This window comes from Trichosurus vulpecula, chromosome 7 (genome assembly GCF_011100635.1).
Source record: "Trichosurus vulpecula isolate mTriVul1 chromosome 7, mTriVul1.pri, whole genome shotgun sequence".
NCBI classification, from domain to species: domain Eukaryota; kingdom Metazoa; phylum Chordata; class Mammalia; order Diprotodontia; family Phalangeridae; genus Trichosurus; species Trichosurus vulpecula.
In genome coordinates, this window is record NC_050579.1 from 273,344,907 (window position 1) to 273,366,304 (window position 21,398).

Here is a 21,398-nt window from a genome sequence, read left to right on the forward strand (position 1 = left end):
ATACTCCCAAGCTACGACAATAAACAACCCTCCCATCTCTGATGGGGAGAGAGATAATTAGGAGTATATTAAACAAATACATCAATTAAAGGGCATAGTAAGTAGCTGCGTGCTTACCCTTGCCATGTAAGACCCGGCTGTTTATGAGGTGACTCATTTACGTTCACAATTAACTCAGAGGAGTTCATGCATTATCTGAGGACATTCCAGGCTACAGTAAATTCTGCTGTTTCAGTTAGAGAAGGCTTCCTTGTAGAGGTAGGATCTTTAGAAGTAGTAGGAGGCAGACATGACAGGCTCAAGGATATGAGATATGGTGGCTGGATGGTTCAGTGGATAGAGTTTGGGGCCTGGAGTTAAGAAGACCCGAGTTCAAATGTGGCCTCAGATACTCACTGGCTATGTGACCGTAGGCAAGTCACTTAACCTCTGGGGATCATAACGCCTACCTCCCAGGGTCGTCGTGAGGATTACGAGACAGTATTTATAAAGCATTTAGCACAGTGCCTGGAACACAGTAGGAACTATGTCGCTTCTAGTACTATTGCCGGTATTATTAAAACTTAGGTGTAGAGGAATGTCAGGATTGAGGGGCTTTAAAGATCCCTCATTTCATAGAGAAGGAAGCTAGTTGACATTTGTATCGTGCTTGATGTGTCCCATCTAACAGAAGTCTTAAAAGGGAGGGGACTTGCCAGCCCACAAAGCTAGCTGGCTGCAGAGAACCCAGGTCTCCCCAGCCCAGCGCTCTGTCCGGAACATTGGCGCTTTGGGCGGTAGCGCTGCACACTCGCAGGAAGAAGAGGTTGTATGGCTTTCTTTGATTAAACGCAAATTAAATGGACAGGAGAGTGTTGGTCAGCCGTTTTTCAATTGTGTCCAGCTTTTGTGACCTCATATGGGTTCCAGCTCATTTTAGAGATGAAGAAACTGAGGCAGTCAAGTGACTTGTCCAGGGTCACAGAGCTGGTTCTGAGGCTGATTTGAATTCAAGTCTTCCTTGCTCTAGGCCTGGTGCTCTACCCACTGTGCCACCTAGCTGCCAGAGAGGAGAGGAAGAGGAGGGGGCAGAGTGATGAAGGCTCATAGATAAGTCATCCAGGCCTTGTTTAGCATGTGCTGTGTGGCAGGCACTGTTACTGCTGAGCAGCAGAGCTTGTGCATTTAGAGCTGGAAACAACCTTAGACTTATCTGATCTCATTTTGCATTTGCCAGAAAAGCTAGTTATCCAAGGTTATACAGGTCAAGTGAGGGGCAGATTGGGGACCTCAAACCCTGGGACTCCAATTCCAAATCCATCCTTCTTTCCTTGTGCTTAACAGACCAAATCTAGCATGAGCATCGTGAGGCAGAGACCATTTTTCAAGGCAGCAGTGCTAAGGATTAGGTGGTGGTGAAGAATCTTGAGAATCGACCATCCAAGCAGAAGTTAATCTGGACCAAGGTTAGCCATACCAATGGTGTCACAGTTCAAGGACACCCAGAGCCTGATGCCTCAGTGCCTTTCCTCCCACAATACACACAACACACACACACACACGGGAATAATGATTCTATTTTTGTCATTACTTAGAAGCCAGTAGCAATTAATTTACTTTCTGCCTGAGTTCTCCACTGGTATCTATGTAATATCAAGGTGATGTCAAAGGAATGAGAGAGGGGCCCCAGCAGATTTATGGCTGGGATAAGAATCTCACAGAATAAGTGAGCCTGGTTGGGCTGGGATCTGTATTGTTGAAGGGAGTGTCCACACAGGTGAGATCGTAGATCTCTTGGAGTGTTAGAATGGGATTCCATTGTCAATGCAACATAAACAGTAAAGCTTGGTCAGTGACTAAAGAGAGAATGGAAATAACCTTTCTTCAGAAAATGCATCGGACTCCTCCTTCCCATCCCTCCCCCAGCTTCTCAGAGAAGGCCAAAACACACCTCAAGTAAAACCCTCACAGAATGAAATATAAACATGGCACTCTCCGTCAGACATCACTACAGGCTTCTCTTGATTCTCACAGCATCTAACAAGATTTAGCACCAGGGACCATCTCTGTCTAAAAGCTCTGAGGATCCAGTTTAGATTACTGCTGGCCCCTTTGATGATGGTGTGAAATGCCCCCTTTGTATCTTATCCAGCCTTCCCACCAATATCTGGGCAGCTGGCTGGGAACTGAGATACTAAGAGCCCCTTGGGGTCTCCCCGTCCTTCTCAGTCATACTCAGCCCCCTTTCTACTTCGTTGGTCTCTAACGCAAGGTAAGCAGGACTAAAGCAGCAAGGAGTGGAGCGGATCCAAGGAGGATCTAATCCTGGGGAAAAGCTGGGGGAGAGCTCCTTATCTTCAGCTGCAGAGTTCTTAGAGTAGGCTTTGTGGCATGGCACACTGACACAGACCTGTGCACGCAGCTGGCTAGCTTCCTAGGCAGGTGCTAATAAGCATTCTGGACAAGATGAGTCGTCTGATGGAAGAAGAAACACGGGTAGATGCGTATCATGCCCCTTCTAATTAACCACTGTGGGTGGTAGGAAAGAATTAGAAGCTTGCCGATTCCTGAGTGAAGTTCTGCAGTCAGGAGACCCCAGTTCTGGTGTCAGCCTGCCACTGCTTCTCCTCTCTGGACCTCAGCTACCTCCTCTGTAAGATAAGGTAGTTGATGATGACGTTCAGTCATGACCTACTCTTTGTGACCCTCCTGTCTTCCATTTTCTCCTAAAGTCTGTCCCAAGTTCATGTTCATTCATTGTTTCCATCTCATCTTCTGCTGTCCCCTTTTCAAGCCTTCAGTCTTTCTCAACAGCAGGGTCTTTTCCAGTGAGTCTCTCTTCTCATTATGTGGCCAAAGTATTTAAACTTCAGCTTCAGTATTTGACCTTCCAGTAAATAGCCTGAATTAATTTTTTTTTAAAGTAGTGAGCGATTTGACCTCCCTGCTGTTCAGAGACTGTCAAAAAGTGAATGTAAACCTTCTTATATACCTGCTGAACAAAGAGACTCTCAATTGTCTTCTCTGGCCCCACAATTCAAAAGCATTGGTTCTGTGATGCTGAGCTCTTCTTACAGTCCAACTCAGCGATACACTGCTACTGGAAAAACTATAGCTTTGACTCTGGATCTTTGTGGGCAAAGTGATGTCTCTGCTTTTTAACATGCTTTCCAGACTTGCCATAGCTTTTCTTTCTTCCTTCATAGCCGTAGTCACGGTCTACAGGGATCTTTGAGCCCAAGAATACATGAAAGGGTGAGAAAAGCAGAATATCTGTTCAAATCCAAGACAAGACCATTCACCGTCACAATAACCAAATCTATGCTCCAACCACGATGCTAAAAGGGCCAAAGCTGAAGACCTACAACATGTAGAAATAACACCCAAAAAAGATGTCACATTCCTAAATTAGGAAATTAAAAGATAATTGGAGTAAGAGGCAAGCTTGGCCTTGGAGTACAAAATGAAGCGGGGCAGAGACCAATAGGATCTTGTCAAGATAACTCACTGGTCATAGCAAACACTTTTTAACAACCCAAAAGGCAACTCTGCACATGAACGTCACCACGCTTGTGGTCAGTATACCATACTGATTACATATACTTTGCAGCCAAAGGTGGAGAAGCTCTGTACGGTCCATAAAGTAAGACTTGAAGTTGACTATGGCAGCAACAAAAAAATATTCTAAAGAAAAAGATAGTTGATAATCTTACACACACACGTCATCTGTGGAATTGAGACACACATGTCTATCACCTACAGATGGAGTGTGTCACACTCTTGAGTGGATAAACTGCTGTGTGGACCTATCTGTAAAAAATATAGTAAAATAAGGTAGTTTAGGCAGATGATCTCTAAGGCTCCTCCCAGCACTCGCTTGCTGTGGTCCTGTGATGATAAGCAGGGGCCTCTTGACTAGAAATGCCCCAGCCAGAGAATGAGAGACGCTGTTAGCGGACTCCTTGTGGTATAGGGTTTAATTTGATTTAAGCAGCAGACAGGAGTCGTGTGCCCCCAAACAGCCCATGGGCAGGCAGGCAAAGCCTGCAGCCTGTTGTCATCTTTCTTTCCCCAAACCCTGTAGCCCATGTGACTCTGACTTTCCCCACCAGACTCTGGCTTGCAGAAAGCAAGCCACACGTCCCCAAACAAGGAGTAGCCACTTTCTAAGGATCGCGTGCAGCTGAGGCACTGGAACAGGGCCCTTGTCTGAAAGCTCTCCCCCGTCCTCCCCAAACAGAACCAACCACTTCCAACAGAACCCCTATCCCTCCAAACCAGCTGTATGAGGCAGGCAGTGGAACATCCCCCACCCGCTGGGTCACAACCTAGTCCTGGGCATCAGTCATCCTTGGAGGCCCACGCTGGCAGGGTATGAACAGTGTGTTTTGTGTCCTGCCATTTTAGACCTCTCTCAGAGCTCCTCGCCTTCTCTGTCGGATCAACTCCAGATGGGCTGTGATGGAGCTTCCTCCGGGAGTCTTAACATGGAATGCCGGGTCTGTGGGGACAAGGCGTCGGGGTTCCACTATGGCGTTCACGCGTGTGAGGGCTGCAAGGTATGGCCGGGAGCTCAGACCCTACCAGTGGAGCAGTTGAAGAAACAGGGTGGGGGTCATTAAAGAGCAAGCGGCCTGGGGGGCTCCGACGGCTGCTGGCTTTTGCCTGCACTTCATGCAGCCCTCATCCCGACTGTAGCACCCCTGGACACCCTGCCAGGTTCTGTTGGCAGATTCAAGATTATAGCTCTGGGCCAAACGTTCCTGAAGGTGGGTGCGGAGCCCACTGGAGGGGAAGGGGCCGAGGATAGCTCTGTTCTCCTTTTCTTGCCCTCTGCTGGCCATCCTTGGCACGGGCAGTCCCTTCCTCTATGACCTTTCCCTTTGGCCTCCTTCTGGGCTTCCAGCGCCCCCCTTGGGACCTCACCTGAAATGACAGCAGAGATGTCATCAGGGACCCCCTTGCTGAGCTAGTGACTCAGTTGGACTTCTTCGGCCTAAAAATCTGAAAGCCTGGAAAAAGTTGGAAAGAATTAGGAGTGTTCTTTTCTGAGGCCTGCCCTATTTTTATCCCTTCCCCTTCCCTCAAAAGGGAGGAAAATGTGTTTCCATTTTCCTGAGATTTTTACAAACTAAACGTACCGCATTTATGTGCGACTCAAGTTAAATATGATACGTCTTTGTGTTCCTAAATTAACCAAGTAAATTGGAACTGTAAGGGATTTTAAAAATAAGCATTTTATATATTACCCTTAATTTTTTTTCTTCCATTCCATTTTCCCCCTCCAGAAACAGAACAAAATCCTAACCAGTTTTCTTCCCTATTTCAAAACTTGTACAAATTTCATGTTTCTGTTCATGCCACTGGCAGGCATAGCATTTTCATCGAACCTATTTTATTCAGTTCAATTCAGCAGACATTCAGTATCAGGCACCATGGTAGGTGCTGGGAGTATAAAGATGAAAAGGATTTGAGACATGTATGATACATATAATACTGTGTAGAATACGAGGAGGGCAGAGAGAAGCCCAGAACTGTGCTCTCAGAGCCTTTGAGTGTGGCCCAAACAAGCATTAAGGAAAAAGTTAAAGAACCAGGAGAATATTGTACACAACCACAGACACACTGCTTCTGTGATGACTGCCTTTGATAGACATCTCCAAAAGACTCGTGATGGAAAAGGCGCTCCACATCCAGAGAAAGAATGCAGATGCAGACAAACTATTTGCTCTCCCTTTTTTTAATTTTATTTTTGGTTTTGTCACATCTTTCTCATGGTTCATCTCATTGGTTGTAATTTTTTACAATTTGATTATTGGGAAAAGAAGTTTAATGTGAGGGTATATGTAGAATCTGTATCAGATTACATGCCGTCTTGGTGGGGAGAGGACAGGGAGGGGGAGAAAATTTGTTACTCAAAAACTTGTGGAACAGTGTTGTAAATGAAAAAAAAATAATTGAAAAAAAAGTTAAAGTAAAAGGGATGGGAGAAATGAGGGTGGCTTTGTAGAGCATCGGTTACCTGAGCTGGGGCTCGGAAGGAGAGGGCAAATGTAACAAATGAAAATCCAGAGTTCAGCAGACCAGTCTGGCAGAGCACAAGGCTGAGACTGGGGACTGACCAGCTAGCAGTCCGGGAGTCATGTGTGGTAAAGCCAGAGGCATGTTGTTTGGAGTCTGATGGTAGAAGGAGGAAGGAGGGCTGGAGCTGGGTATGAGTCTTCCACAAGCCTTTCTTCGGCACACCTTCTGCTAGCCCTGCATGAACTCTAAGGACTCTAGGGCCTTAATGCCTCTCTCTGTTCCTGCCCTCCAGGGCTTCTTCCGCAGGACCATCCGCATGAAGCTCGAGTATGAGAAATGTGACCGGAGTTGCAAGGTCCAGAAGAAGAATCGCAACAAGTGTCAGCACTGCCGCTTTCAGAAATGTCTGTCACTGGGCATGTCTCACAATGGTGAGGGCTCAGAGACAGTGCCAGGGACATTGGGACTGTCAGGAATGGTTCTGCCGTGGGGAAAAGTGGAGGGAAGGTGGGGCGGCTCATGCTGGTCAGTCCTGGAGAAGGGTCATCATCGTGGTGAGTGCTAGTGTTCAGCCTGCCTGTGCTTCAGGCACAAAGAGCGTGTACTTGGGTTGGAATCTCAGTGATGGATAGGACCTCAGGTCTTCTAGAATAACAGCACCAGAAACAGTATCCCCTTCCCTTCTTACCCTCCATAAGTGGCCACCAGCCATCACTTGGAGACCTCTCCTGACAGCGAGCTCCTGAGGGGAGGACCCCTAGGGGAGGGTGCCTGGCGTAGGAGCAGCACTTAGAGCTTCCAAGCCATTAGTGCCTTCACTCAGCCAGAGGATTTATCTACTGAGGTACTTGTGACTGAATTGACCATACATGTGGGTCATGCTGGTGGCCAGGCAGGAAAACAGCAGAGGGCTCACTCCCTAGGATTTATCCATTCTTTGGGGACAGTACCTTGCCCATAGTAGGAGCTTCACAATCAGTGTTCACTGAACCGACAGTGCCTCCATAAATAAAGGCCCTCCATTCAGGGGCCGGTCAGCAAACGTTTAATGTCTGCTGTGTGCAAACCATTGTGCTAGTTGCTAGGGACTGACAGAAGGACAATGACAAAACCTTCCTTGCTGTGGAGGAGCCTGTGTTCTACTGGTCCAACACCGAGGCCCAGATCAGAGAGAAGTAGAGTCATGCGGACACCTCGCCTTGAAGTCTGTTAAGGGACTTGGCTTGTCCTCTTTGACTCACAGCCTGCTTCTCTGCTTCTCTTTTATTAACAGAAAGCATTTACAGAAGGTCTCCTTATCTGCTTTAGGTCTTGGAATTCTCTTGTGTATTTTACAAGTAGCGTCCCCAACTCTGATTTTATTACATGGCTATAAAGATCATTTTCTCCCAAATCCTTCCTTTCAGCATCTTTTGCCTGTTCCACTCCTCAGGCCACAGGAATTTTCCTGAGGAGAGACTTTGAAAATAGATCCCTTCCCTCTAACCTTCCCGATCCTTAAGTCTCTCTGGGCCCCCATCCAAAGAAACCAGCTCCTAAATGTGTTCCATGCTCTTAAAAGGAGCCTCTCTCCTGACAATAATAATACAGTGCTTCACACTTTACATCAGCTGCGCCTTCTAACAGTCCTGCGAAGGGGTTATTGTTCCCACTTTCTAGGTGAGGAAAGTAAAGCCAAGAGAGGCTAAGTGACCCATCCAAAGCCCTCGAGTATGGTTAAGTGGCAGAGGTTTTCCAACCCCCTAGTCTGGGCTCTTTCTGTTACAGCAGCTGGTGTCCTCACAGTCTGCCCTGGATACCCAGGTCAGGAATAGGGCAGCTATTAGTCATAAAAATTACCTGATGAAGCCCTGTAGTGAGGTTTCAAAGGTCTCCAAAGCTACAAACAGGGAAACAGGGCTATGCAAATAGTAGGTGCTTAAATAAAAAAATAAATGGTGCTTAGATGGCTGACTAGGCAGCGAGATGTTCACAGTAGTATGTGGGCACATGCCCAGGTAGCAGTTTACAGATAGACTCTCCTCCTTCTCCCTGCACCACGTTCAATGACCCTGTCTTATTCCCATGTACCAGCAATTCGCTTTGGCCGGATGCCAGAGGCAGAAAAGAGGAAGCTGGTAGAGGGACTGACCGCAAGTGAGGTGAGCGGGCAAAATCCGCAAGGAGCCGACCTGAAGGCTTTCTCCAAGCACATCTACAATGCCTACCTGAAAAACTTCAACATGACCAAAAAGAGGGCCCGGGGAATCTTGACCGGCAAGGCCAGCAGCACACCCGTGAGTATGGCACGAAGGCACGTGACCTCAGAACCAGGCATATCTGGGGAACTCTTCCCCTGTGGGGGGGTGGGGGTTGGAGGGTGGGCGAGGGAGTCGAGGGAGGTGTGGAGTTCCCATGGGTACCCCCTCCTCACACACACAAGGCTCCCGTCTCTAACTAGGGCTGGGGGGGGGTGCGCTGGGGTTTTGTAGCCCTTTGTGATCCACGACATGGACACGCTGTGGCAGGCAGAGCAGGGACTGGTCTGGAAGCAGCTGGTGAACGGGCTCCCCCAGTACAAGGAGTTGAGCGTGCACGTCTTCTACCGCTGCCAGTGCACCACAGTGGAAACAGTGCGCGAGATCACCGAGTTCGCCAAGAGCATCCCCAGCTTCGTCAGCCTCTTCCTGAACGACCAGGTGACCCTGCTCAAGTATGGCGTCCACGAGGCCATCTTTGCCATGCTGGCCTCCTTCATGAACAAGGATGGGCTCCTGGTAGCTAACGGCAATGGCTTTGTGACCCGTGAGTTTCTGCGGAGTCTTCGCAAACCCTTCAGTGAGATCATTGAGCCCAAGTTTGAATTTGCTGTCAAGTTCAACGCCCTGGAGCTAGATGACAGTGACTTGGCCCTTTTCATCGCTGCCATCATCCTCTGTGGAGGTGAGCAAAAAGGGGGCCTTTGGAGGTCGTAAGGTCATAGGTCTAGAACTGGAAGGGACCTTAAAGGTCATGGTCCAGCCCCTTTATTTTACAGTTAAGAAAAGTCAGGTCCACTTGCCTGAAGTCCTCCTGGTGGGAAGCTGAGATCAGAGCTCAAGTTCTCTGAATTCCATGTCAGTCATTGTCCAGCTGCTCCACCCTGCCTCCTCCATACCCGAGTTCTTCTTCCCCTCCATTCTGAGGACCGAGCTGTTCTTGTCAGAGGGAACCATGGTGCTGCTGACTTAGCTCACGTTTATGTGGCACTTTCTGGGCCCAAAGCGCTTGTGTCACACAGTTCGTATCTGCAAGATGAAAATCTGCCCAGCCTCTCTGTAGAAGGAGGGATCACAATTATAAGCAACAGCTCCAGTTCTAAAGCACTTTATGTATTATCACCCTTGGTCTTCGCAGCTGACCCGTGAGGTTTGGTGATGCTTGCACCACCTCCATTTTACAGGCTTGGGGACATGAGTGACTTGCCCAAGGTCCCATAGCAAGTGAGGGACAGATCAGAGGCCCCAAACCTTTCACTTCGTCACACTGCCCTCCACCCTACAGGGTGAGTGCTGCTACCTGCAAAATGCACTTTAGGTGATGACTTCAGGTCCAGTTCAGAAAGATCCTGGTTACCTCCCTGTCTCCTGACCCAAGGTCCCACACAGCTGTCAGCAATCTCAGAGAGACACAGGGAGAGAAGAGCTAGTAGGGCCACCTGGAGAGTTACCACGTAAACGGCCACACCCCCAGAGGGAGCCACCAAGTCCCCCTCCCCAAACACTCCCTTCTCCCCATAGATCGCCCTGGCCTCGTGAATGTCAAGCAAGTGGAGGAGATCCAAGACAGCATCCTGAGGGCCCTGGAGTTCCACCTACAAGCCAACCACCCTGATGCACAGTACCTCTTCCCCAAGCTGCTGCAGAAAATGGCTGACCTAAGGCAGCTGGTGACAGAGCATGCCCAGATGATGCAGAAACTCAAAAAAACTGAAACAGAGACTCCACTGCATCCACTGCTGCAGGAGATCTATAAGGACATGTACTGAAGCCCTGAGACAGAAGAGCTGCCCAGGGTGGTCTAGGCCACGTGTGAACTATCCAGGTACTAGATACCCTGGTGCTGAAGGACGCATGGTGGGCAGGCCTGAAGAAGCACTGTCCGCATCCCAGTTCCGTTGACTCTCTCCTCTTATCCTTCTTTTTCTCTGTCTCTCAGAACCAGGTTTGTATTACTTCACCAGCAGAAACTAGAACAGGCCTCTACTTTTTTCCATTTGCTGGATGAGGCCTGTCTGTTCCCTCCATTCTACTGGGACAGAAAGGTGGAGGAGGTGCCAAGCTTCTCAGGCTCTCATTTTCATAGTGTCAGACTTGTGTGTGAGACATCCCAAAGAAACACTAAGCTGGCCTCCTGTGCCCCTTCCAGCCTTTAGTGCTTGACAAGATTCCATTCCCCTTTGGAACTCAACTACACCATCCCTCAGCTGTCTCCAGCTTTCTCTCCAGTTCTCTTGGGAAGTTAGTGGATGAGGTTAGGCATGGTGACTCTTAGGAAATGGGAGGAATATGCAGACCAGAAGAAGGGCACCTGGCAGAGACCCACATGACCTCCCTTCACTGCCTTGGACTTTGTGAATAATAATGATGCCTAGTATCATTTCCGTTCTTGTAACTGGTCATCCATGTTGGTGTTCCCTGCAGCCTCTGGTGCTGACTGACCTAGGGGGCTGGACAGTAATATTTCCCCTTCACCCTGATGTCCAAGAGGATGGTGGATAGGCATCTCTGGGAGCGGCAAGTCCCAGGGTGTTTGGGGAGGGCTGAAGGGAGAGCCATAGTTCTGCCTAGAGCAGGCCTTAGGGCTCATTTCATTCTATGAGGGCTGAGAGTCCCAAGACAGGAGACTAGGCCAGGCCTTCTCCCTCCCGCCATGATGGTTGGTGGGATATGGCCATGCACCCTCCTTCCCCACATTTCATTACTAAGTCTTAGCACACACTACCCTGCCCAGACTCCGTCACCAGTATCTAGATGTCTTGAACCAATGTTGACCTTAACCTCCCCCCTTCCTCCTAGGGTATGGAGAATCTGGTGCTGCTACCAAGTCCTAACACTCCCAAGAGCCACCATGCTGGCACCTACCATAAGCACTGAGTTCACTTTAATCACAGGTTCTGTCCCTTTCCCCTAAACAGGACAGGGCTTCAGGGGCCACACAGGGCTCCAGGGCTGTTAGACTAGGTGAGCTGCGTTCCCTCTTCTTGAAAGGTTTTAAACAAGAAATTCCAAGTGAACAGGGCATCTCTGTTGACTCAGCAGCAGCCCAGCAGCTGATCACAGAGGTTCAGCTGAAAGATGTAGTGAGCGGGGATGGAAGCAAAATATTTAATTTTGTGTAATCTTCCATAGCCTATAGTGGACCTATCCCTTTTCCTCCAAGCATCCCCCCCCCACCTGTCTCCCCCAGCAGCCCACTGCCCTGCTGGGCCCTGAGGAGGTCAGACAGGCTGATCTGGCCCAGCTTAGCATCTAGGTGCTTCCTCCTGCCTGACGTGTCCCTCACACTCCCCACCATCAGGAGAGAGGTCCAGGCCATTTTTTTTTTAAGTTGTAGCTTCTCTCCTTTGAGGTAGGCCCTAAGGTCTGGGGCACAGACTAGGAATATTCCTGGGAACTCATAACTAAGAGAAACAGCAAACCATCTGCTCCAGGTCTTAGAGGGGGACAGTGATTTGCCTTGGGTCATACTGGCAGAACTAGCACTGGAACCCAGTGCAGGGGTATCAAAGCTGGGCTCCGACAGCTTAGAAGACAGGTGGGAGCACTGGAGGTGGGCCTTTCAGGCTGCTGGCAGCCTTGGGTTAATGGGGGGCGGGGGGGGATGAAAAGAGGAAGAAGAAAGGAAATCCAGCTACTTTACCCTGTCCCTACTCCTTGGGCTTTTTTGGGGGGAGAGGGCCGAGGAGGAAGAACTAGACCACCCCATCCCTTCCTTATCCTGTCTTCTCCAAGTCTGCCCCTGGTTTGGTATTGGGTCAGAAGTTCCTGAGGCAGGACCTCCAGCCACCCCACCCCCACCCCTCTCTGCTGGGGCAGGCGCCCTGGAACAGCTTTGCACACTCCTTGGTGGGGCCCTGCCCCTGCCTGATGCTGTGAAGGAAGACACTGTGCCTGACCATTCCACTTTTTCCTCCCCCTGCCACCACCATGCAGATGCTCAAAGCTGCCGCTCCCCCCGTGTCATAACAATCTCCAAAACTGAAATGTATATTTTTGCTAGGAGCCCCAGCTTCCTTTGTTTTTAATATAAAAATAGTGTACACAGATTGATGAAACTCTAAATAAATGAGAATTAAATATATAAGAGCTGACTGGCCCTAAACTGAGTTTGACCTTTGTAGTTTTTTTTTTCCTCAGGAGCTAATTTAGGATTCTTGGAGTTTTTCCTCCTTTTCAGGTCTCTGGGGAGAAAGGTGAAAGCTCTTCCCCCAGGCTCCCCTCCGGGGCTTTTCATGAGGGGTCATATAACTTGCTCAAGACTTCTCTCGATCCTGTACTGTTTACAGCATTACAGCATAACACACCACTGGACACGTTAGGGCTGTGAAGACTATGGGAAATACAGAGCAGCAGGTGGAAAAACCAAGTCAACACCTGTACAAAGCAACTAGAGAAGGATACAAGATTTTAAATCTCACCTCTTTAGTGCTTGAGTGTCCTTACATCTTTCAGTGGCCCCACAGCTCCGTGATGAATAAGTTCCTTTTGTTGTCCAAACTTCTGCTTTGGGGAAGCCGGTCCTTTTGTTCTTGTGGATGCCTCTTCTGACAGAAGAAACAGAAGAATTGTGATACAGAAAGAGTGCTCCATGCCATGTCCGAGGCACTGGGTTCAGATATTGATTCTGCTTGGGCTCTCCTTTAGGGACTTTCGTTTCCTTAAATGGTAAATGAACTGAGGGTGGGAGTTGGGGGGAAATCAGGAAAGGCTTCTTATGGGAGGCGATAGTTGAGCTGAGTTTTGAGGGAAGCTTGGGATCCTGAGAGGGAGGTAGACAAATGGGATAGTTTTTTTAAACTTGGAGTTCACAGCAGCGGTGTGGAAGATAGCCTGGGTCAGAAAGATCAAGTGGGGGGGGGTGGCATTTCAGAAGTCTAGGTGAGAATAGATGAATGAGGGTGATGGTCGAGTGTAGAGAAAGGCCTCAGTGCCAGAGATCTATAGGTAATTGTCAACACGACTTGGCAACGGGTTGTGTGTGGTGAGGTTGTATACAGGCCATGGTGCCCTCAACAGAAACAGGCTGGTTTCATTGAGAAGATAATGCATTTTATTTTAGCCACGTGGCATTTGAGATCAGCATACCTACCTACTGTACATCCTGGTGGATTTGTCCAGCAAGCTGCTGAAGATGTGGCACTGGAGTTCAAGAGAAAGGGCAGGGCTGGATAGAAAAATTCAGGAGTCACTTACATAATTGAACACTTAGAAGCCAATGAGATCATTCTGAGGGAGAGGGCCCAGCAGAGACTTAGAGAATGTTTGTGTTTACTGCATGAGAGATGGATAGCTGCCTGGACCTGGAGTCAGAAAGACCTGAATTCAAATCCAGCCTCACTCTTAGTAGCTGTGTAACCCATACAAGTCACTTGACCTCTGCCTCAGTTTCCTCATATGTCCAACGAGGATAATAGCACCTCCCAGGGCGGTTGTGAGGTTAAAATGAATAGCGTTTGTAAAGCCTATAGCAAAGTTTAAAAAAACTATATAAATTATCCAGCAGAGGGACAATCAGAAAGACAAGAGAACTAGGAGGGAGCACTGTCGTGAAGGAAAGGAAGAGTACAGGTCTGTAGAGTCATGCTTCTGAGAAGACAGGGAGAAGGAGAACAGACTTTTGTCTGTTTGTCTGTTGCCATCAGATTTAGTAGTTAAGGGATCACCATTAACCTTGGAAAGAATAGTTTCAGTCTATTGATGGCATCAGAAGCGAATGGGAGTTGAAGAAATGCACCCTGAGAGTATAACCAGCTCTATCTAGGAAGCTGTCTTAAAGAGAAAAGAGCTAGGACCATAGCTGAAGGGGATGGCAGAGTCAAATGGAAGATTTTTAAGGACAAGAGAAGTCAGTCAGACATTTAGTAAGCCCTTACTATGTGCCTAGCCCTGTGCTAAGCCAAAAGACTACCCCCTACCCTCAAGAAGCTTACAATCCATCAGAGGAAGACAATGCACAAAAAGGAACTGAAAAGGGGAGAGGAGAAGGTATCCAATGAGGGAGTACGATGGACAATTCCAAAGAAGTCCAGAAGCAGTGTAACTGATGGGACATGTGGAGAAAACCTGGGAGGAGACTTGGGCATGATTTTAGGCAGCTCAGAAAGAAGCCAATGGATCAGAAGGCCTTGAAAAGGACAGCTCGAAGGGGGCAAAATCCCAGAGATGAGAGTGTGTCAAAGGCCATAAATCAAAGAATTGGCCTTGCCAAAAAGAAGGGCTATCTCTTCCTCAGAGACTGAAAAGAAGGAAGAAAGGATGGAGGTCAATAGAGATTTTTGAGGTGTGACATTAGGAAGAATATAGGCTTTAGATTTTTACAAAGTACTTTTATACATCATGCTGTTTGAACCTCAAAGCGGTTAAAGAGGATGTGTGATTTGCCCAAGGTCACATATCTAATGTTAGGGGCAGGATTCAAACCGAGGTCTTCCTGATTCCCGAGGCCAGCAGTGTACCATGCTGCTTCCCAGAGAATGCCCCTTCCAACTTCTTGGTGCAGTCGGGGAGGAAAGAGGAGAGAGAGAGAGAAGGAAGGAAGGAAAGAATTCTGCCCCTCATGGAGCTTACAATCTAACAGACAACAGAAACTTGAAAAGCAGGAAAGGGCCAGAGGGTACTGATGAAGTATGATTAACAGAGACTGACTGGATCTGGCAAGATGGAGAGATTTCCGAACGATGAGTGTACTCAGGACGTGGTAGAGAGGGCAAAGAAGTCCAAAATGAGTGCTGCCGGGTGAAAAATGAGACCTCAGATGGAATGGTGCTCCCCCTCGTACTGGGGGTGGCTGAGGCGGGTGGGTCACTTGAGCTCAGGAGCATGCCAAACGGCACCAGCACTAAGAACGTCCCCAATGTGGAGGGGCCTCTGGGAGTAGAGGACCAAACTGGTCCAGGTCAGAAAAAATGGAGCAGGTCAGTTTCTGTGCCAGTCAGTACAGAAATCAGGCCCATGAGTGGTCAATACAGTTCCCCTCTGGGCGATATAGGAACCTAGTCTCACCGCCCCCCCCAAAACCCCAACTATATAATGCTTCTTCCCTATACCTAAAACTAACCACATTGTAGGATGCTGGAAGATTAATAACAGCATCTTACATTTTTTATTTTATCCCCTAATACTTAGCACATAGTAAGGACTCAATAAGTTCTTATTAAATGAAGAAAAGGAGTTGGGGGGCCAAGAAGTAAGGACAGGAAGGAAACATTAGGCTACCTGTGTATGTCAGGATATCTAGATTGCTGACTTACAGGAGTCTCACATCTTACAGAGATGTTAAAATGCTCTGTTTGGCATTCAAAGCCCTTCCTAACCCTTGCCCCTTCCTGACATGCACTCTCAGATCCAGTGACACTGGCCTCCTGGCTGTTCTAGGAACAAGACACTTATCTCCTCAGCTTGAGGCATTTTCTCTTGGCTGTACCCCATCCCTGGAATGGTTTCCCTCCTCATCTCTGACTACTGACTTCCCTGGCTTCCTTTAAGTCCCAGCTAAAATCCCCCCTTTTATAGGAAGCCTTCCCTAAACCCTCTTAATTATTTCCTATTTATCCTGTACATAGTTTGCTTTGCATAAATTTGTTTGCATATTGTCTCACCCATTAGGTTGTGAGCTCCTTGAGTTGCCGGGACTGTCTTTTTGCCTCTTTTTGTATCCCCAGTGCTCAGCACAGTAGGCATTTAATAAATGTTTATCGATTGATAACATCTTATAGAGATATTACTGATGCCCCAAAGCCCCTCTTCTTGGATGTATCATGAAGGGCTGGGGAGAAGACTCACAATCAGGAATCAGGAAAGGCCTCTTCAGGAATCCATGTTTGAGGTGTTTTAATCACGTGCCTTTTCAAGGAGGCCATGGGGCACAGGACAGATAAGTTTTTTGACATCCATGCATGAGGGGAAGGCAGGCCTGAGTAGGGCACTACAGCGTAAGGGTACTGGATACCAGAAGTAGGAGGTTACCACAAGAGGGTAGAGGGCTATAGAAATGAGATGTGGAAGAACATCAAAGAGACGCTTCACAATTTTACCTGACAAATATGCAGTGCACATTGGAGGATTCATCAAACCCTACAGCAAAAGGAAAGAACGAGAGAGTATAGGTCTGCAGCTAAGGCAGACACCCCTACAGAGCCCACCCCCACGTTTCTCTAGGCTGGGCCAGCCACTAGAGTTGGGAAGTTGGGGAGAATACTGAGGCAACGAGTGGGTCGAAACAGTAGCCTACCTTTTAAGTCTTACGGCTCCCTACTCCCATGTTTAGCAATCCTCTGCTCCAGGGAGACCGGCCTACTCACCTGAATCAATGATCACTCATTAAGGGCTCATATAGCAGGCGATATACCTGCTTCATAATGTGCCCTGTACATTCCACTGTGGTTGGCCGCCTCACTTGGCAATCCCTTCCCCCTCTCCTTCCACCCTTCCACAGCCTCCTCATACTTCACTAATATTAAAATAATAATGATAATAAATATTTTCGTGGCAAGTTAAGGTTTATAAAGTGCTTTCTTCACAAAAACTCTGGGGTAGAAAATGCAGTGTTATCTTCGCTTGTAAACTAAGTCACTTCCTCAGGGTCGCTGGTGTGTCCCAGCCAGCATCTGCCCCAGGTTGTCTGCCTCCTCTTGGCCAGACCACACTGCTTCTCCAGACTTGGCTCTAGTCCTATGGCCTGTATGAAGCCTTCCCACACCTCTGCTACCCTCAATGACCTCCCCCTTTCTCAGAAGTCATCTACCGCCTACCTGACATTTAGTTACAGACAGTACTGTCTTGTATTACCTCTCACGTTGTCTTGAATTACGAAATTCATTTGTCTTGTCTACCCGAGCAGCAACTTGAGAGCAGATAGACCTTTGTTGTCTAGAATCCTTTAGGCACCTAGCCCAAAGCTAGGCTCCAAGGGCCCTCTCCTTCCTCGGATGTCCTTAGAGTACTTTGATCCCCCTTTTGCCCCCTTCACTTCCTACCCTGTATGATGCCTATCCGTGTACACGTCTAAGAAGCATCCTGGTATAGTAAAGAGAGTGCCAGCTGCAAAGCCAGGAAGACCTTAGTTCATATACTGCCACTAGCAATTACTGGCTGTGTGACCCTGGACGAGTCATGGCACATAATCTCTAAGTGCTAGGCCAGAGGTGTCCACGCTAGCAACACTCCTAAGTGCCTCCTGAACCAGATTAAAATGTAATTGGGAAATAGTTAAGAAAACAAATAAAAATACAATAACATAATAATATCACATTTTAAAACTGCATCAATTAATGGCCTTCATTTCTATTTGAGTTTGAGTTGCTGTAGGCAAGTCCTTAAGGTTGTAGATGCCAACCTACACTGGGAATTCCCCAGACCTCTGAAAAGGCAGCTAGGTGGCACAGTGGATGGAGCACTGGGCCTGGAATCAGGAGGACCTGAGCTCGAATCCAACCTCAGGCACTAACCAGCTGTGTGACCCTGGGCAAGTCACTTGACCCTGTTTGCCTCCATTCCCTCATCTGTAAAATAAGCTGGAGAAGGAAATGGCAAACTACTCCTGTACCTTTGCCAAGAAAATCCCAAATGGGGTCACGAGGAGTCAGAAACAACTGGAAAAACAACTGAATACCTGTGAAATCACAGGTCTGGGTCTAGGCCTACCCCATACACGTGTCACAACCCCCAGATGAGAAAGGGCAAATACTTTCCACGCTGCCCTGCACATCGAAGATACTGAACACCTGTTGAATGCAGGCCAGGGCTGCAACTAGGGAGGGGCGATGGAGTCATCCCAAGGCACCAACATTTATAGCGGTGGTTCCAGATCTGGGCCTCAGGCTCCTCTATGGGGCTCTATAGACCCTGCTCCCTTACCTGATTTCACCTCCAAGGGTTCCTTCACCAGAAGACCCTTTCCTAGAGGCTACCTTGGCCCTCAGAGACAAGGGGTATGTACCTATTTCCCAGATTCACAAAGTGCCATGAATTTTTTTAAATGGAATTTGCTCCTCATCTCTGCTTCCCGTCTCCCCTGGCTCGCTAAAATCCCACCTTCTACAGGAAGTACTTCCCAGCCCCTCTTAATGTTAATACCTTCCTCGGCCCAAGAGAACTCACCTTTCTAAGTTCAATTCAGTCAGTGTCTCCTAAAACCCCAAGGTTTCTCCCCAGAGCCTACACTGAACTCAGCTAGAAATCGAAGACACTCCTAGGGTTAAACCCCCATACACAGCTGCCTAATAAAACTCTATTCACCTCAGCTTCTCCCAATTCTCCACCAATCAACAAGTCCTCACCCTGAGTGCATTCTTGGGGAACCTTTCACAAAGGGCCCCACCCTGTGTTAGGCTCAGGCACTGGGCCAGGATGAGGAGAACGGGAGAACCTGGTTCCTGCCTAGAAGATGCTTTATGGAAGAAGAAACTTAAATCTCCGTTCGAGCTCTGCCACAGGGTGACTTAGGGCAAGATGTTTGCCTTCTCCCAGCCTCAGGTGCCTCGTTTGGAAAAGGAAGGGATCGGATGCTGTGACGATCTCTAATAGTCCTATTACTTAGCTCCCTTGGGCTCAACAGCCATGTGATTTAAATGTAAACGATCCTTAATGAGGATTCTTAGCATTACTCCAGCTCCGCCATTCCATGGCCATACCTGAATGCCAAATGGGTGACACCATCAATAGGCAAGCATCAGCTTTCCTCCGATGGGTGCCAAGCCCCCTCTCCCCCCTCAATAAACTCCAATTGCCTCCAGGATCAAATACCAAATCCTCTGCTGGGCGGGGTCCTTTATAGCCTAGCCCCTCCTACCTTTCCAGTCTCCTTATGCAACACTCCCTAGTTGGTCCTCTTCAATCCAGTGACATCAGCTTCCTGGCTCTTCCATGAACAAGACGTTCCATCTGTTGGCTCGGGGCATTTTCTCTGGCTGTTCCCACTGCCTGGAACACTGTCCCTCCTCCACTCTGCCTACTGACTCCCATGGCTTCCTTTAAGTCCCGCCTAGAAGGTGGCACTTTACCATCTTCTACAGGAAGCCTTTCCCAATCTCTCTTAATTCTAGAGCCCCTCTGTTAATTAGTTCCCTTTCATCCTGTATATAGCTTGTTTATATGGGTTTTTTTTGTTGTTGGCTCCCTCATTAGACTGTGAGCACCCTGAGAGCACACGTCTTTTTGTATCTTTAGTATCTTGCAAAGTTAACTGCTTGACTGAATCTTCAAACCCTCGCTCCTCCAACCCTGTCCCATCTAGTGCAGGTCCTAGCTGCTTTGTGGGTCAGGGGAAGGCAAGGGCCTTCGTCTAATCTTGAGGCTGATTAGGGATAGGCCCCTCCTCCCATCGGCCTGGCCCCTGCAAGGTCAGGATAAATAATTGGTGGGCAAAAAGCTGGGACTCATTCTTTCCAGTGACTCCAGATTAGATGGCCGATTCTAGTGGTGGTAGCAGCCGCAGTGGCCGAAGGGACAGCGATGACAGTCCTGGTCCTTGGTGCAGGTACGAAGGGAGGGGTATGGGGTTCCTAAGTGGGGGGGGAACCATCCACCTAACCACACCTGCTCTCCTCGGAGACCACTTAGTTGGATCTTTTTCAAGTGGAAAAAAGTGAAACTCAAAAGGGTAAGTGCCGTATCCGAGAGCACACATCTAGTTAGTGGGTCAGCTGTTAATTTTTGAAATTCAACAGAGGCACTGAGAGGCATTAGTTCATTTAGTTGGGGGGAGGCAAGGGGGCAGGGGCAAGGGCACGGGCATGCACAAGCACAAGTGGGCATAAAGGAAAGTGAGTTGGATTTTTAGTTCAGAATCTTTGGGTCAGAATATTGGCTCAGCTGTTTTATAATCTGTGGCTCCTTTGGGCAAGGCCCATCACTTCCCTGGGTCTCAGTTTCTTCCTTAGTAAAGTAAGGGTCTCCTTATTTTAAAGTCACCTTTAAGGCCCCTTCCAGTTAGAAGACAATGGATTCTGCTTGCAGCTGGATTTTGGGGCTCTTGCTAGAATATACCTGGGTAGGGCAGCCTAAAGAAAACAGGGTGGGGGGAGGGGGCATGCATTGCTAGAATTGCAAAATGATTTTTGTGTCCCTCTACTTTAATTATCTCCCTTTGAGTAAGAGAGGTTTAATTTCTCTCTCTCTCTCTCTCTCACACACACACACACACACACACACACACACATGGAGTTAGTTTGGGGCCACCTCCAGGAGGCCTTTCCTGCCTGCTCCCCGCCCTTGTCAGTGTCCTCCCAAAACCTCACCCCTAGCCCGACATTACTAGGTACTTATTTTTTTATGTTTTAATTTGTAAACATGGTCCCCCTTCTTTATGCTTCTCAGCTCACCTATCCCCAGCAAAACATAAGTTCCTTGAGGGTGGACTTTGCTTTTTTTTTTTTTTGGCTTTGTAGCTTAAAGCATCTAGCTTGGTTTCATTTATGCTTGTTCAATTAAAATGGCACAGCCAGAACTAGAAACCAGGACTCCTGACTGCTAGCCTTGATCAATCAACATCGATGTGTCACACCAAGTGCTAAAGATACAAGACACTCTCTGCCCTTAAGGACCTTATAATCTAGTGAGGGAAACCATGTGCAAGTAAAGATATGTAAAACAAGCTATATACAGGATAAATAAGAAATAATAAGTGACAGAGGGAAGGCATTAAGAGGGGTTGGGGGAATCCAGAAAGGAAAGTTGTTGTGGTGTGGAAATGAAGAACTGGTTGATTTAGAAAAACATGGAAAGACTTGAACTTATGAAGGAAGAAGCCATCCACCTGCAGAGAAGCAGATAGGAGGAAACAAGCATAGTATGGTCTTACGTATATGTGTGTGAGTGTATATGTGTGTATATATGTATGTCTACGTTTATAGATATCTATGGATATGTCTACATATCCGCGTTTAATTGTAGCCTTCTTGGGGGGTGAGAAGGGAGAGAGGGGAAAAAAAATAAAAAGTGTGCAACAGAGAACAAAAGAAAACCAACAAGGAAGCAAAGAAAAGCTGGGCAGCTCTGAAAACAACGTGTAGTATTTATTACATAGGTTTTCTGGAAATAGAAATCTCTCGTTTTATACTGAATCCTCCCTTATGGTCTGCTGTGTACATGACAATGTTTTATTTTTTCTTTTCTCATTTTGTGTTTACATGTAAAATTAAAAAAAAATTTTTTAAA

The 21,398-nt window shown here is 47.8% G+C and overlaps 1 protein-coding gene across 9 annotated transcripts in view; it reads left to right on the top strand.

Annotated features, from left to right (window-relative positions):
* The window catches only part of PPARD (peroxisome proliferator activated receptor delta), a 64,652-nt gene extending 52,328 nt beyond the window's left edge, over positions 1 to 12,324 (top strand). For 7 of the 9 annotated variants that reach the window (XM_036767870.1, XM_036767879.1, XM_036767873.1 and 4 more), the window contains 5 exons: positions 4,387 to 4,538; positions 6,296 to 6,434; positions 8,077 to 8,279; positions 8,475 to 8,925; positions 9,762 to 12,324. In XM_036767870.1, the coding sequence (XP_036623765.1) occupies positions 4,387 to 4,538; positions 6,296 to 6,434; positions 8,077 to 8,279; positions 8,475 to 8,925; positions 9,762 to 10,009 (1,193 nt within the window). In that variant the 3' untranslated portion in view covers positions 10,010 to 12,324. The remainder of the gene's footprint in view (positions 1 to 4,386; positions 4,539 to 6,295; positions 6,435 to 8,076; positions 8,280 to 8,474; positions 8,926 to 9,761) is intronic. The other 2 variants (XM_036767877.1, XM_036767878.1) reach the window with 2 other exon arrangements.
* Positions 12,325 to 21,398: the final 9,074 nt, after the last annotated feature.